The sequence below is a fragment of the Gobius niger genome (genome assembly GCF_951799975.1).
Source record: "Gobius niger genome assembly, chromosome: 8".
In the NCBI taxonomy this organism is placed as follows: Eukaryota; Metazoa; Chordata; class Actinopteri; order Gobiiformes; family Gobiidae; genus Gobius; species Gobius niger.
Window position 1 is genome coordinate 27,463,965 of NC_136859.1, and position 14,906 is coordinate 27,478,870.

The window sequence follows — 14,906 nt, forward strand, 5'->3', positions numbered from 1 at the left end:
ACTACAACCGCAGATCAAAAGTTAGTTAAATCCAGGTGCCAACTTAATTTTTTTTGGGTCAAGCAGTGTATTTCTTGTATGTAAACTCCCAAAGGAAATGACAAGTATTATCATTCAACTCCTTGAAAGGAACTGCAAAAGTGTTGCGCTGTATCGCTTAGATATAGACACCTCCACATTTACTCCCAGTCATATATAATTACATAGCTTTGTTGACACAATGAGCGGGCCGATTGTATTACATGTGTTGCTGTACTATAATATGCTGCTCCACATCCCAGTCTGCCACTAAATCCATACATAGTGTTTGTCCGACACGTGCAAACACTCTGCTCAGAGCATGGCACGGCATAAATCACGACAATGCGGCACATTTCGCATAGGAGACATGTTTCTATCATTTTCACCACGCCACGAACCAATCAAATCTTTACACCACAGAGGCCGATACAAACAGTGATGTGCCACTGAACGTGCCACCTACCTCTACAGTGATAGGCCAGATGAAAAGGACTACGATGAGGTCTAGGGAAGGGAAGGGGGGGGGGAATCAAAAGAAGGCCCAGTTTTCCTTGAAGCTTCGATTTTCTCTCGACAAGTTCTGGCATGCTTTGGGCGGACGGGAGACAGCTACTGTGCAGCCTGTGTGGGACATGGTGGACTTTGAATATCAGCGTGCAGTAGTTGGAGTGACTGATTGTGCAGTTGTTCTGAGGCACATAGGAGGAAACAGATAGATAGATAGATAGATAGATAGATAGATAGATAGATAGATAGATAGATAGATAGATAGATAGATAGATAGATAGATAGATAGATAGATAGATAGATAGATAGATAGATAGATAGATAGATAGATAGATAGATAGATAGATAGATAGATAGATAGATCGATCGATAGATGTTGATGAATATGTCCTGCCCATTTTGAACCATCTTGTAGTCATTGTGTTATTGTCGGATTGTGAACACCTGACTTTAAATGATGATGAATGATTTAAAGAAACGTTTTTTGTATTGTTTTTGTAACCAGCACAAAGTCACGTGGCAAAAACCAGGCTAGAGGCAAGTGTATCGGCAGAGCGTTCAGCTCCAGGTTGTTGTGGCTGCACCAGGACACCAGCCAGTCCACCTCTCTAGGCGGACTCATCACTGTCCAAGATGATCCCAATAAGGGTGGTGTCGTCCGCAAATTTGATCAGTTTAACAGACTCTTGACAGGAAGTGCAGCAGTTCGTGCACAGGGAGAAGAGCCAGGGAGAAAGTCCACGGCCCTGAGGAGTTCCAGTGAGCTGGTAGAGCTTGTCCCGTAGCTGTCCAGGGAGGATGGTGTTGAAGGAACTCATTATCGATTAATAACACATGCGTTTTTCTTGAGTCACCAGGCTTTCAGCAGGTTTTTTGAGTGCTCTACGTCCTTCAGCATTGTGTCAGTTATTATGGTGTTCCGAAACCCGAACGCTGAAGGCCACATAGGAGCAAACGAACCGAAAGCAGCTGAATCCAACCGAGTGATGCCCATGACTTGCTTATTTGATGCCAGTGCTGGGAGGTGGACTATCATGGAATCATAATAGGGGGCATTTCTGTGTGCGCCCCCCCCTTCCTCCTCGCAGAAATCAAGCAAAAATAGATGGATGTTAATTAACTCTGTAGTCTGCAGGGAGAGTGCGTTGGAGGCGTCGAGATGTAAAATGTAATTAAAAAAAATGGAATGTCTCTTGTTGTCTTTGTGTTTGTACGTTTGTGCCGTCGCTGTGTGGGTGTGAATTAACATTGCGGCGAAGGATACAGGCTTCAGTGTTGTGTGTTGTATTGTAAGAAGCATTTGCATATTCATCCCCTGTTTGTTATTATTGCTCTTGTCCTATTGCAATTGCTACTAATTATTGTTTTGTTTTGGCGCCATGAATAGGTGTGAGAAAACATTCTGCTTAAGGGAGCAAATATGCTAAAAAGATCTCCATTGTGATCACAGTGCACTGATAGTGTTTGCTTGTGTTTCAGTCACATTGGGACGGGCTGACCGGGAGGCTGTCGTTCAACAAGACCACAGGCCTGCGCACGGACTTTGACCTGGACATCGTCAGCCTGAAGGAGGACGGGCTGGAGAAGGTGATTACAATAAAACTAATATATCATGTGTTCTGTCAGTGAGCTGCAAAGCATGAATTCTGTTGTGCTTTCTTTACCTATCAACCCACATTTGCTGCTTTCAACTCATGGATCCATGTACAATATTCCCATTTGAACTTTGTGACTCACTTCATGAATTAGCAATGTCCAAATGGTTGGATAATTATTAGCTGAAAGTCTAGCACATAGAGAATATTTGTGTATGCACACTTGCTCTTCACTTGAATGTACTTGTGAAGCACAGCTGCATGTGTTGCATAGTACTATAAACACCGCGTGCAGAGAAATGATAAATTATTCCTAATGCTTATATTCAGTTTATTTTCTGAGATTAAACCTTTACTATGCTCTATATTATTGTTTCAGATGAACTTTTACATGGATTAACTACAGCCACATGTACAGTATGCTCTGCCCTCACCACAGTCAGGCTGTGGGCCACAATGTCCTTACAATGTAAACACTTTGTTCTATGGGGGAGACAAGAAAAGAACGTCTCTAGACACGTTCTAAATAGAGTGCTTAACATACTGTTCTAGAGAACAGGGCGAGTCAGCACATTGCAGATTAAACTACACAGTAAATGGGAGACAAAAGGATGCTCTCACCACCAATAAAGCCGCAACATAACTTCTCCAGAATAAGAGCATTCTCTCCACAGGAAGTTTTGTAGCAGTTGCTCCATGTTGTAATTGATGACAAAATTCCAGTGTGATATTTCCTCTTCAATGCGACGCAGATAATGCAAATCTGACAGTATCATTTACCTCCTAACAAGGAACAAATTGGCTGTTTCAACATAAGCATAAGTTAGTGGATCATAAAGCAAATTGGATTAGGGTACACATTAGGGTGTTAATTGCAGTCGCTCTTAATGATAATTCGAGGTGATGCCCAAAATGCTGTTTGGTGGTAATGAGCTGTATAAACACGTCTGAGAAAACAGAAGAAAATAGAAAGTAAAAGGTTGGTAAAGCTGAGCTTATTTCATTACAATGCAAATCTAAGCGCCTCCTGGTCTGCAGCAGACAGCTTTTGTCTACCAGAGGGCTTTCATACATTATGAATACATTTAATAGGGATAAGTCCCATTATGACTTGCTCAAGTACTCCCCACGGGCTCTGAGCTATATAATAGCCGGGGTTTTCAGCATGTAACCCCTCTGTTCAGAAACGCAGCTGCTTTGAAATCATCCCTCTTCCTTTTCTCTGCTCGTCCTGTGACTGTTGAATTAGGAACAGTCATCTCCTAAAAGTATTTGATGCTACATTAGTGTCTTCTGACAAATCCTCAAGCATGTTAGCGTGGATCCGACACTTTCTTCTCTGCACATCCATGGAATCGGCTTTGACTCCATGAGCCCGTTAAGATGTGGACTTTTCTCGCCACTAATCCTCTGTAATTGAATATTAGCCCAAGTTTGAGTTGGTGACGGAATTATGAGCAGCATCTGGGCGCGACACTGTTCAGAAAGGTGGAAGAAAACTACTCATGTCCCGGTTGCGTAACTTCATCAAACCTTGCGCTAATCACAGCTAATGAAGTATGCTAATTGTAATTGGCACAATTAGTCAGAACGTTCAAAGCGGAAAGCATTCAGTTGTTTTTATAAAGCTTTTCCTCTGAGCCAACTTTGGTTGACAAGTGTGACAGGTTTCTTTCTCTTCTTTCTTCTTCTTCTTCTTCTTCTTCTTCTTCTTCTTCTTCTTCTTCTTCTTCTTCTGAGTGATTCATTTGTTCCAATGAAAAAACTAAGATTCCGCACTTCATCCTCACACCAGAATTTTGGAAAATGGGACAGAACCCCCAACCCCATTTATCGATACGTCTGCACATCATCATTTCCAAAATAGGTTTGTAATGCGCTCATTGATTGGCTTAGATTTGAAGTGAAAGGGTTAGAAACTGTATATCAGAGCCGACTGCGGAGTTGAAGAAACAGTGGGTGGAGGCTCTCCTTGGGAACCCAGACTGTTACCGACAGCCACGGTACTATTTGCACTAATGATACGTTCCTCAGTGTTTTTCTACAATATGCAAAGCTCTTCGCCTGGGGGTTGCTCGCGTGCAACTCCTTTTTATTTGTTCAAATCTCCGGGCTTATCTTAGCACGGCTGCGGAGTAGAAATGACTTTGCCAATGTAAACCAGCTGGCAGCCGCAACACCGCATTTTTATTGGAATTAACTGTAACCTCAATGCTATGCTTCCGATAGAGTGCCTTTGTGCGGCCCCAGAGCACTATATCATTGTACTTTGCAGCAATAAAAAGAAGCTGCCCCTACAAAGCCAGGGAGTAGAGAGGAAAGCTCTCTCAGATTATCCAGACTGACATGTAATTGAATTAAATCGTTTGCCATTGGTTGTTTTTAATGACTTTAATTGGAAGAATAGGAAAAAAGCACAGGAAAAAGGTTCTACGGCTGAAAGCACAATTTGTATCCACTTTAAAGAAAACGTAACCACAACCTCTGCAAAATGTTCATATTGGAAAATCGACACAATGCCAAAGTCATTTGCACCCATTTTTCATCTGCCCTTGCCCATCATGTTTGATCTTTTGAAAGCAGCAGCACCTCTGCTCTCCTGACACCGGGGTGACTCAGCCAATCATCTAATGCTCCAGCGCCACACTCTCACTGTACCTCCATCTTGGTGCTAATGTACAGGGCTGCTATGGCAGGTGGGTGGGATCACATGCAGCAGCACTTATCCTGGGGCCTTTTATCTCCTGCAGGTGGGCAAGTGGAGTGCGTCGGGAGGACTCAACATCACAGAAGTGCCCAAGCGCAAGGGGATGAACATTACAGACTCGCTGGCCAACCGCTCCCTCGTCATTACCACCATCTTGGTAAGGTCAACGCCGAAAATAAATGTCCTTTTCACAAATGGCAGCCGTCAAACCTGTTGCTATAAGAGTAAACATGAATGGTCACAATGCTTCAGGTAGAGTGTGTTATAATATAATTGTGTGTCCTAATGACTTTGCCATATATGTAGCTTTTCATGCTCATTGTACTACATTGTCACGATGTTACAATGTTGTTGTCTCAACAAAAACATAATAAACTTCCATTTCGAGCCGCTACAGTAACTTTGAGCAATCTTTGGATCTTCTCAAGTGGCAACAGCAGCTCCCAAAGAGCTCCCTGTAAGCATAATACCCCCTCTTTAGCTTCTCAATAATACCATGTACATTGTATGTCACCTGTGCCCCGTGGCCCGATCCCCCTTGAAACTGAGATCGATCTCAAGTAACTTCTTGGTTAGATAAGGATTAAAGAAATAAATGAATAAAAGCAATAGGTAATTTACTTTATAACACTTTAAAACAAGTGCACAGGTAAGTTCTGAACTATCAGGTTCATAGTATGTATTGTATACATCACTCTAATGTGTTCCACTTTTGTTTCAAATACATTTGCCTTTCTTTGAAATGTATTTCTTTTCTTTAGTAAAAGACAATGTACATCTCTTTACTTGAGGGGTTTTGGTAACCGCTCAAGAGCAAATATTTAAGGAAACATGTGGTTCCTATAATACACTTGTTCAACTATATACAAGGGTGTAATGATTACAAGATGACTAGCTCATCCAATTTGCAAAAGTGGTGCAAATTGAGCATTGCTTGAAAATGAGCACATCAAATGTTGGCAATTAGGCATATTATATTATATTCTTGTAAAACTGACCTCTTTTCATGACAACTTTGACCAAAATGTGTCCCTTTCATTTACGTGCAAACATAACCACGAGAATCTGAAGTACTCCTTCGACCCACGTCTGGTTCTTTCTCCCTTAATAAGTGCACTTTCACACCCCCATCATTTCCGCCATCCAAAAGTACGAGATTTCCGACACTCCCAGGTTCACACTTTTTTTTTTTCATTCCTTCATTTGCCATTTCATTAGGCCGAGCTCATAAAACTGCCTTCTTTGAGATTGCCCAACTTTAATATCAATCTCCTCTCTCTCATAGTGTAATGACATTGCATCAAACCGCTCCCAGTCATGCGTGAACGGGACGTCTGACAGCTTTATAGTGATAACTTTGTGGAGGAGATTAAGACCCTAATGTGTTTTTCCCCCCTTACATTAATTGTTTGCACTCCATTGCCTGTAATGCGAGCCCACCTTCCCTAGACTCTGTGATATGTGCACCCCATGCTGCTCGCTCCCACAAATACTGTTCGGCTGAGTCCAAAACCTTGGGGACGGGCAAGAATCAGAAAGGCTAGAAACAGATGGTAATGACTTTTTTTGTCTCCGTTTTAACATAGTAACTTTCCGATAATTGGACAACTTCTGTCAAGTTTGCAGTAATAAGCGTTATCTCTATGCATTGTCATCAAGTATTCATGTGGCATTATTTATTCAACAGGGCGGTCTGATGATGATATCCACATGGCAGCATATTCAGATCTAACATAGTAAAACGTTCCCTTGATTATGTTTTTTTTTATTGCAAGTGGTTATTGTCATGATGTAACAAAATGTGATGGCTGTTCTAAACAGGGGCATTAAAAAGGCAATTACAGTATAAGCAGTAGCAAACTCTATGTTTTATTAGGCTTTCAAGACATACCCTCACCCTTCTTATTAATAAAACAGTAATCCGTTGTATCTTATGCTTTTCCGTACATTCAAATGTACATTAAGCTCCCACTGTGGCCACATGTGCCCTGAGGTACACTGACAGAAACCAGGCTGCACCATTGGCCCATTCGAACACTATGCTACACGGTGGATGGATATACTAACCACTGAGCCACGATCTGTACAAAGCTTTAAGAAGTCCTTTTATCTCGATCAAAGCAGAGTGAAATAAGTCTACCTGGCTAAAAGTTATCAATAAGGAAATAGTGGCCATGTTTGCTGGAAATCTTACCAAAATCCCCTATAGAGGGTCTGCACTTATTGAATCTAAATAAAAACACACTGCCTGGCTAACTAAAACAGTCAGCATCTGGGTTTACCCTCTTAACCCCCGCCTTAACCGAGCAGATTTTCTCCACTTTAGCATTACCCAAATACAAGCTTCTTGAAAAAAGCGCCAAAATAGCGACAAAAGCGAGATGAAAACGAAGACGAAAACGCAGCAAAAACGTTACAAAAAGAAGATGAAAATGGAGGTAAAAACACAACAAAAAACGACCAAAAAAATGACCAGAACATGACAAAAACATAACAAAAAAGTGACAACAACAAAATTAAAAAATGATCCGTTTAGACCAGTTTTGCGGGTCTTAGCTTTCAAATGAGACACTGGCCTATAGACTGTATGAACCTTTTAGATTTGGGTAAAGCAGAAAGGTCGAGGTTCGGCAACTTAATGTGCCCAAAGAATGAGACTCGCTGAACGTCCTGAACGAGCAGGTTATTCCATCATCCATGGATTTCTTCTTCCCTGATGGCGCGGGCATAGTCCAGGATGACAATGCCAGAAATCATTGGGCTCAGGTTGTGAAAGAGTGGGTCAGGGAGCATGAGACATTCTTTTCGCATATGGATTTTCCACCACAGAGTCCAGATCTGAACCCCACTGAGAATCTTTGGAATGTGCTGGAAAAGGCTTTGCGCAGTGGCCACACTCTCCCGTCATCAACACAAGATGTTGGTGAAATATCAATGCAACACGGGACAGGACAAAAAACGGTCCAACCAAATAACTGACTTTTTTGGGGGGTAAAACCGTCAATATAGCAAAATGAGGGACAAATGAATGATTACAAGTGCTGCTGTTGGATGGAGTGCCATATTGCTATGTTTTGACATCACACGCTTAAACTGTATTTTGATGCTTCCGATGCTAGATCAAGAAAGCACAACCTTTTTTTTAAAGCGCGTTGTAGGCCGCAGAAATCTCCTCGATGACAAGTCAAGTCAAGTCATTTGGATTGGAAACATCTGTCTGTCTTACGTTTCCCTAAAGCAATTTGTTTTCAATTGATAATTACTCTCTTTCTTCTTAATTGTCCTATTGCGTATTCTATTTTCTAAGCAGCCGTTCACATTGCCACATTCCAATAGCACAACGAGCTGTGCAACTGGTGTCCCCCTGCCTCCAGCAAAACACATTATATTCCACTGCTCCACCCCTGGCCTCTCCACCTCCACTTCCCCTGTGAAAAACAATTTCCTCAGAGAATCAGTTGTGTTGTTCCAAACCATTTTCTACTCTTTGACTGATTTCTCTCTCTCTTTTTTTTTGCCAGCAAATGCAAAACACACAACACAAAGCACGGGTCACCTTCACTAGAGGATCAATTACTCCGCTTCACAGCTCACTCTGTGAAATTATACATCTGGTCATTGGCGGTAATAAACTGTAATAGTGTCCCTCTGCATGAATAGGCCAGCGTGTTTTGAAATGCGCAGCGGGGATTGCAGCGTGTCTTATCTGGAGATCATTTGTGAGCCGTGTTGCTCGTCGCCGCTCGCCGCCCTCCCTCTGAGGTTGGTTAAAACTGATCAAGTGCATGTTTTATTTCACAAGTGCATTCTGTTCCTAATCAAGCCTTTATACAAGGCGGATTATGAGCAGCCGGCGGGAGGATAACGGGCCAGTAAAAAGAGTGTCAGATACCTGGCTGTAAAAGCAACCGACCTGGCACGCTCCAGAGGTCAATGCACAATATGTTCAGTGAGCTCTGCGTAGCACCAGTAGCATCGTGATTAATTTACTATGAAGGACAAAATTAAATGACTCTATTAGGTCAGACTTACATAACCTTGAATTCAATTTAGAGGTACAGTATTTTACTACACAGTAAATAAATGGACCACAATAACCCAAGATGTTTGAACTCCTCTACACAAGCAGCTCTGTGTTTGATCATTGCTTTTGATCAGCGTTTTACATTGTACATAGTGTTTAAGCCACTTTTGATGCGAAAAATAGTAAGTATTGAACATACAGTATATGAACTAAATAAGTAAAATACTGCAGATTTAGAATTATTGTGTAATTTACTTACAGAAAACAAAATGGTCATGGTTTAAAAGATGAGAAACATTGGTAAAAACTGTGTAACTTTTATATTTCAAAGATAGCCCACTGTCATGCCATATTGATACCAATTCAGTACTCATTTGGGTATCAGTACTAATAATACTGACTACGATCAAATTAAAGTTAAAGCAGCAATTACAGATTGCCAGTCCAACACTTTCCATGTCCACGCTGGTGTCCCCCGGGGCTCTATCCTGGGGCCACTCCTCTTCATCATCTGCATTCTCCCACTCGGTCACATTCTTTGTATGCACAACATCAATTTTCCACTGCTTCGCGGATGGCACCCAGCTCTACCTCTCCACCAAACCATCTTCATCTCGTCCTCCATACTCCCATACCCTCTGTCTACAATAAAGTCATTATTGGTTCTCTTCCAACTTCCTCAAACTAAACAGCTCCAAAACAGAAGTCCTGCTTGTATGTAGGCACCTCCTCCACTCCCAATAGTTTTCCTATTTCCACCAACAACTCATCTATCCTTAAAGGAATAGGCCACCGTTTTTACATACTGAGATATGCTCTTATGTAACGTGTCGATTTTATAAGCAAATAAAAAGGGGGACTATATTGTGAGGCGTAATGATACGAGGAGTAAAACGTCCGCGCAGTAACTCCTAAAGGTTATTGACGGAAGTGAGCGGGGGAAGTCTTTAGGAGTTACTGCGCGGACGTTTTGCTCCTCGTATCATTACGCCTCAAAATATAGTCCCCCTTTTTATCTGCTTATAAAATCGACACGTTACATTTCTGTGTAAATATACTTCGCTTGAAAACACTTCACGTAACTTTATTTAAATAGGGAACACGTGGAAGAGCTTGGTAGCTTCTATCGTGAGCTTTTTTGGAGCTATGTGACATGTGGGAGAGGCTGCGTATGTGCTCCGTTTGCCTGGCAGAGCGCACGGACAAAGACCAGACGGGGATATATTAACTCGACTAAAGTGAGGTAAGAGCATATCTCAGTATGTAAAAACGGTGGCCTATTCCTTTAAGAGTCTGGGCGTCATCCTCGACAGCACACTCTCCTTCTAGTCTCACATCACACACCAATAGCATCACCCGGTCTGCTTATTTCCACCTACGTAACATCTCTCATCTCCGTCCCCGTTCGGCCTCCCCAACACATCCCTCCAGAAACTACAACTCCTCCAAAACTCGGCAGCTCGGATCATCACACAGACTCCTACCGCTCATCACATTACCCCCGTTCGACAACAACTTCACTGGCTTCCGATAACACAGAGAATCAACTTCAAAATACTCCTCTTTACATTCAAAGCACTTCATAACCTGGCCCCTCCGTATATATATATCTGACCTACTCCACACCGCCACTCCTGCCCGCACACTCCGCTCCTCCAGCTCTATCCCAACAGCCAAAACTCATCACCATGGGGCACAGAGCATTCAGCCACTCTGCTCCCCAACTCTGGAGCTCTCTCCCCCCTTGACCTCCGCACCATAGACCCTGCCAAATCCACCCTTCAAATCCAGACTCAAAACTTACTTGTTCAGACAGTCCTAGTTAAGCTCTCACCAACTCAATGCCGTACTCTGTTTGTATTGTTTTTATGACTCCACTGTACGGTGTCCTTGCGTGTTTTGAAAGGCGCTTTTAAATGAAATGTATTATTATTACTGGTGATACCCTTATTGGCTCCCAAGTGTTGAAAACAAAAAAACAAAACAATCTCAATGGCCAATGTGCAAACAGTTGATGTCAAGCCCAGCCAATGGTCATTCCAATGTCTGAGCTCAGAATGCACAGTAGTTTCTTCTTCTCGCCCTCATTTGTCCCAGAAACAGTCAGCGTTCTCTCATATCCCACCCAGGGGCCTGTACGCCGGCTCTGAACTGTACTGGCCGCCTGTCACTGCCAGTTAACGGCTACAGCGGCTCATCAGCGCGGATCACTTTGCTTCAATTAGGTGCATGTGCCGAGACAAATTGAAAAAGCTGACCTCACCGTTGCTTTCCATTTGATCCTTTTGGGTGTGCGCAGGAGGAGCCATATGTCATGCTTAAGAAGTCTGACAAGGCGCTGGTGGGGAACGACCGCTTCGAAGGATTCTGCATCGACTTGCTCAAGGAACTGGCCACGATCCTGGGCTTCACGTACGAGATCCGCCTGGTGCCTGACGGGAAGTACGGCATACCGGACGACAAGGGCCAGTGGAGCGGCATGATCAGGGAACTCATCGAACACGTAAGTCGATGCGCTTTCTGCTGCCGAGATATTTTTATCCCACCTTCTTTTGCTTTTACCTTCACTACTACATTTTACCACAAAAGGTCTATTAAAAAGCAGTATGTGTTGTCTGCTTTGTAACTATTGTCGACCCAGAAGTATGGCATGTGTTTTTGTGTTGTGCCATAAACGCTGCTTCACAGTTTGAAGTAAAATACGATTGTGAATACTTGAACGTGGAGAATCGAGATGTGCAGAAGGGGTTTGTGAAAGTTCCCTTTGTTGCTGTTTGAGAATGGAAGAATGGGAGCTTTCACTGTTCTAAAGTGTTGCCACTATAAACATATACAATAGGCCAGGATGTGTGTGAGTGTGTTTGAGTGTGCGAGTGGGGGACAGCGAATGCAAACCAATATATTTGTTAGTTTTCTTGTGCGATTGTTTTGTTTGAATTACTACAAGCACATGTGCACAGGATTTCCGCAGGGCATTTAAAAGTGTTGAAATAATTATTACATGAATTATGCTAAAATTAAGGCCTTAAAAAATCACAAATCAATCAAACTGGCATTAAATAAAAGTATATAAAATATTTTTTCCCCCAACAGATATAACTCACTCAGGGGCTTTGCTCAATTAAGAATAATTGAACACTGCATACATTAGTCAAACACGCAAAAAATCAGCTGCAGTTTTGACTGAAATTCTACACCAGGGGTCCCCAACTGAATCAGCTCAAGGTCCGCAAACTTTTCTTTTGTTTCGACATAAGTCCAGGGTCCGGACATGTGCAGTCATTGCTCTTAAAAATATTAAAACATGAACACAGGTTGTGTACTTACATAGCAAAGCTGATCAATGAAGCAATCATTTTTGCCATTTTACTCAATGTTATTCAAATGGTTCAAATTATTTTAATTCATGCCTTAGAAATTAAGTATATTGAGCGGATGAAAAGGCTTTGGGGTCTGGACTAAAGCCTCTGGAGGTCCAGATTTGGACCCTGGCCTGCCAGTTTGGGACCCCTGTTCTACACACTCTTGGAAAAAAAGTTGCCTGTTGTGTCCAGTTTGTTTTTTTAAAGATTTACCCTCATTTCTCTGTTTGATGGAATGTTTACAAATCTTACGAAATGAATTATGCCAAATGTTTTGTATTTGAAGCAATACAAAAATATAGTAGTACGGTATTTAAGCAGTTTGTCTGTGTAAGCTCTCAGTCGTACACGAGTTGTCCATCTTCAATGAAAATATTCAAGTCGTCTTCTGTACTCAGTGGTTGAAGTCTCGAACGTTTTGCCTCTCATCCAAAAGGCTTCGTCAGCGAAAACTAAAGTTCTGTTCAGCCTTCATCTAGGCTGCGAGCTGTACTAAATAACTCATGCCCCGAGAGGCCACTGCAGGTGTCGTAGCATGTTACGATTTTTGAACTTATTAATTGTCCGTTAGAGTAAATACTACGCTGACAGAAAAGACAGAGGGAGAGCGGGAGATTGTACATCCAATCTGCCATAATGCTTATGGCATATAACTGGCAACATTTAAGTTTCCATTATCACAGAAACTGTAACATTTCTCGCTCTGGGTTCAGATGACCAGAAACCCTCTGACCAGTCACAGCAGAATAAGATGTGCCCAGGAACAAGACAATAAAACCCAGAACATAGTTTTTACACCATGTGGCCTGGCAATAACAACAAGGTGTTTACCATCGGGCCAAGTTAGCGAGGTGCTGAGACGCGTCGTGTGCTGTGTCCTTCAAGTGGACAGTGACATAGATATGATTGAGTGCCAGACATGAAAAGCCCGCAAAGCTGTCAGCCGCATTTACGAGATGATTCTGTCAAGGTTGTCCAAAACTTCAAGCGTATTCATAGCACTCAGCGAGACAGACCACTCCCCGCGGAAGAATACGCCTGCAGTGTTGTGGTGAGTAAGGATACCGCGGGAGGACATGCCGGCAATCATCCCCTACCCCGATGCATTGTGGGTAATCGCAGCTGTCCCTGTCAGACTATATATGCGCGAGCTTTAGCGGGCCGTGAAAGCTGCTTCCTCGTGATGGCGGCGAGCCGGAGCTGGCATTTCATAAGTGTCCCCTGTCACTGCTCTGTCTTTGTCCTCCGCGCCATCAGGTCAGCGCTGTACTCAGCTGAAAACTTGTAATAGCTTAAGTGGCATTTAGTGCAGGGAATCGTATGGCAGGAGTCAATGGCTCGGCGCTGAAAGGGTTGGAGGAAAGGTGGCCCACCGCTGCAGCACTTTATTCTTCCCCTTGCAGCTTTTTGCCAGATCTATGTTGATAACAATAACCTTGAGGGGAACAAATGGATTACTAAAGGCTCCGGATGCTGGCACGAAATGGAGATGCATGGCTCTATCCATTAAACCGGGTGCTCTGCGGAACCAAGGGTGCCTGAGTTTAAAGCTGAGTGTAAACATTTTATTTTATCATCTTGGAAGAGAATTGTGTAGGCGCTGTATGTGTACAGTATATAGGTCTGTGGTGCATCATGTTCCCAGTGTGACGCTAGACATTCATTAAACTCAATGGCTTAAGAATGAGATGGATGAAATCGTCAACCATTACTGTGGGCTACATTATAAACCACATCACAATGTCTTCCATCTGACTAAGATTTTCTCTAAAATATTTTCCCCAAAAACAAGGATGAATGATAACTTAAAAATGTGCAAAAGTTCAGTCACAATGTTTGAAATGTAATTCAATTATCGCCTTGATTTGGTCCTGATGATCCCATATTTTTAAGAACAAATCATTATGAACTTAACTTTAAATTTGACTTAAATGTACTGGAACATACAATAAAGTCGTACTAGCTGTTTTTTTTTTTCTTTTATGTTTCTGAACATTGCAAATATTTATTCACTTTTTTCTCATATTGTGGAGCCCTTCTGTATGTAATGTTAAATACTGATTAAATCCATTTCAGTTCAGTTTTATTAACACATGTAAAGCAAATGGTCTTCATTTGCTTTACTTAGTTTTCACATGCATTTATGTATTGTTTATACAGTGTTTATTTACCTGACTTACTATGACAAGTAAACGGTTTGCTTTAGCCGTTATAAAGTGAGATGTGTGCTGTCGGATCTTGCCTTATGGCGTTAAATATTCCAGACATGCTAACTGCTCTAATGAAACTGTTCTGCAGCCTGCTCTGCTTATTGTACCCTATTTCAAATGCAGCCTCATTGTTTATCAATCCTAAACATGCCTAAAATACAGCCATTCAAAATGATTGATTTTCACTTTTTGGAGACTATTGCCTGTAAATAAGTGCAGATCTGTCTCCGAGAATCTATAGTGCCAGTCATTACTTTTTGACTGTGGCTTATCTCATAACCGAGGATGCATGACTCCTTTGTGGATTTCAGTGGCTTCTATTTTGTGGTCTAGTGCCCCTCTCAGCTCTGCGTGGATGAGATGGACATGCTCCAGTCAAGCCGAAAAACAAAGTTTAAGGCGAGTTCAAGAGAGTGACATAAGAGGTTTGAGACATAGGCTACAGAGAATTTATAGAAAAAGGGTTTGTTTAGAGACTTA

The 14,906-nt window shown here is 42.2% G+C and overlaps 1 protein-coding gene and 1 long non-coding RNA gene across 3 annotated transcripts in view; one reads left to right on the forward strand and one right to left on the reverse strand.

The window, feature by feature from the left end:
• The window catches only part of grik3 (glutamate ionotropic receptor kainate type subunit 3), a 202,168-nt gene that overhangs the window by 147,662 nt on the left and 39,600 nt on the right, over window positions 1-14,906 (forward strand). For both annotated transcript variants that reach the window (XM_079561875.1, XM_079561876.1), the window contains exons 8-10: window positions 2,008-2,115; window positions 4,874-4,987; window positions 11,154-11,357. In XM_079561875.1, the coding sequence (XP_079418001.1) occupies window positions 2,008-2,115; window positions 4,874-4,987; window positions 11,154-11,357 (426 nt within the window). The remainder of the gene's footprint in view (window positions 1-2,007; window positions 2,116-4,873; window positions 4,988-11,153; window positions 11,358-14,906) is intronic.
• Window positions 1-14,906, reverse strand: part of LOC306967092 — a 376,547-nt gene that overhangs the window by 39,475 nt on the left and 322,166 nt on the right. The window lies entirely within an intron of this gene.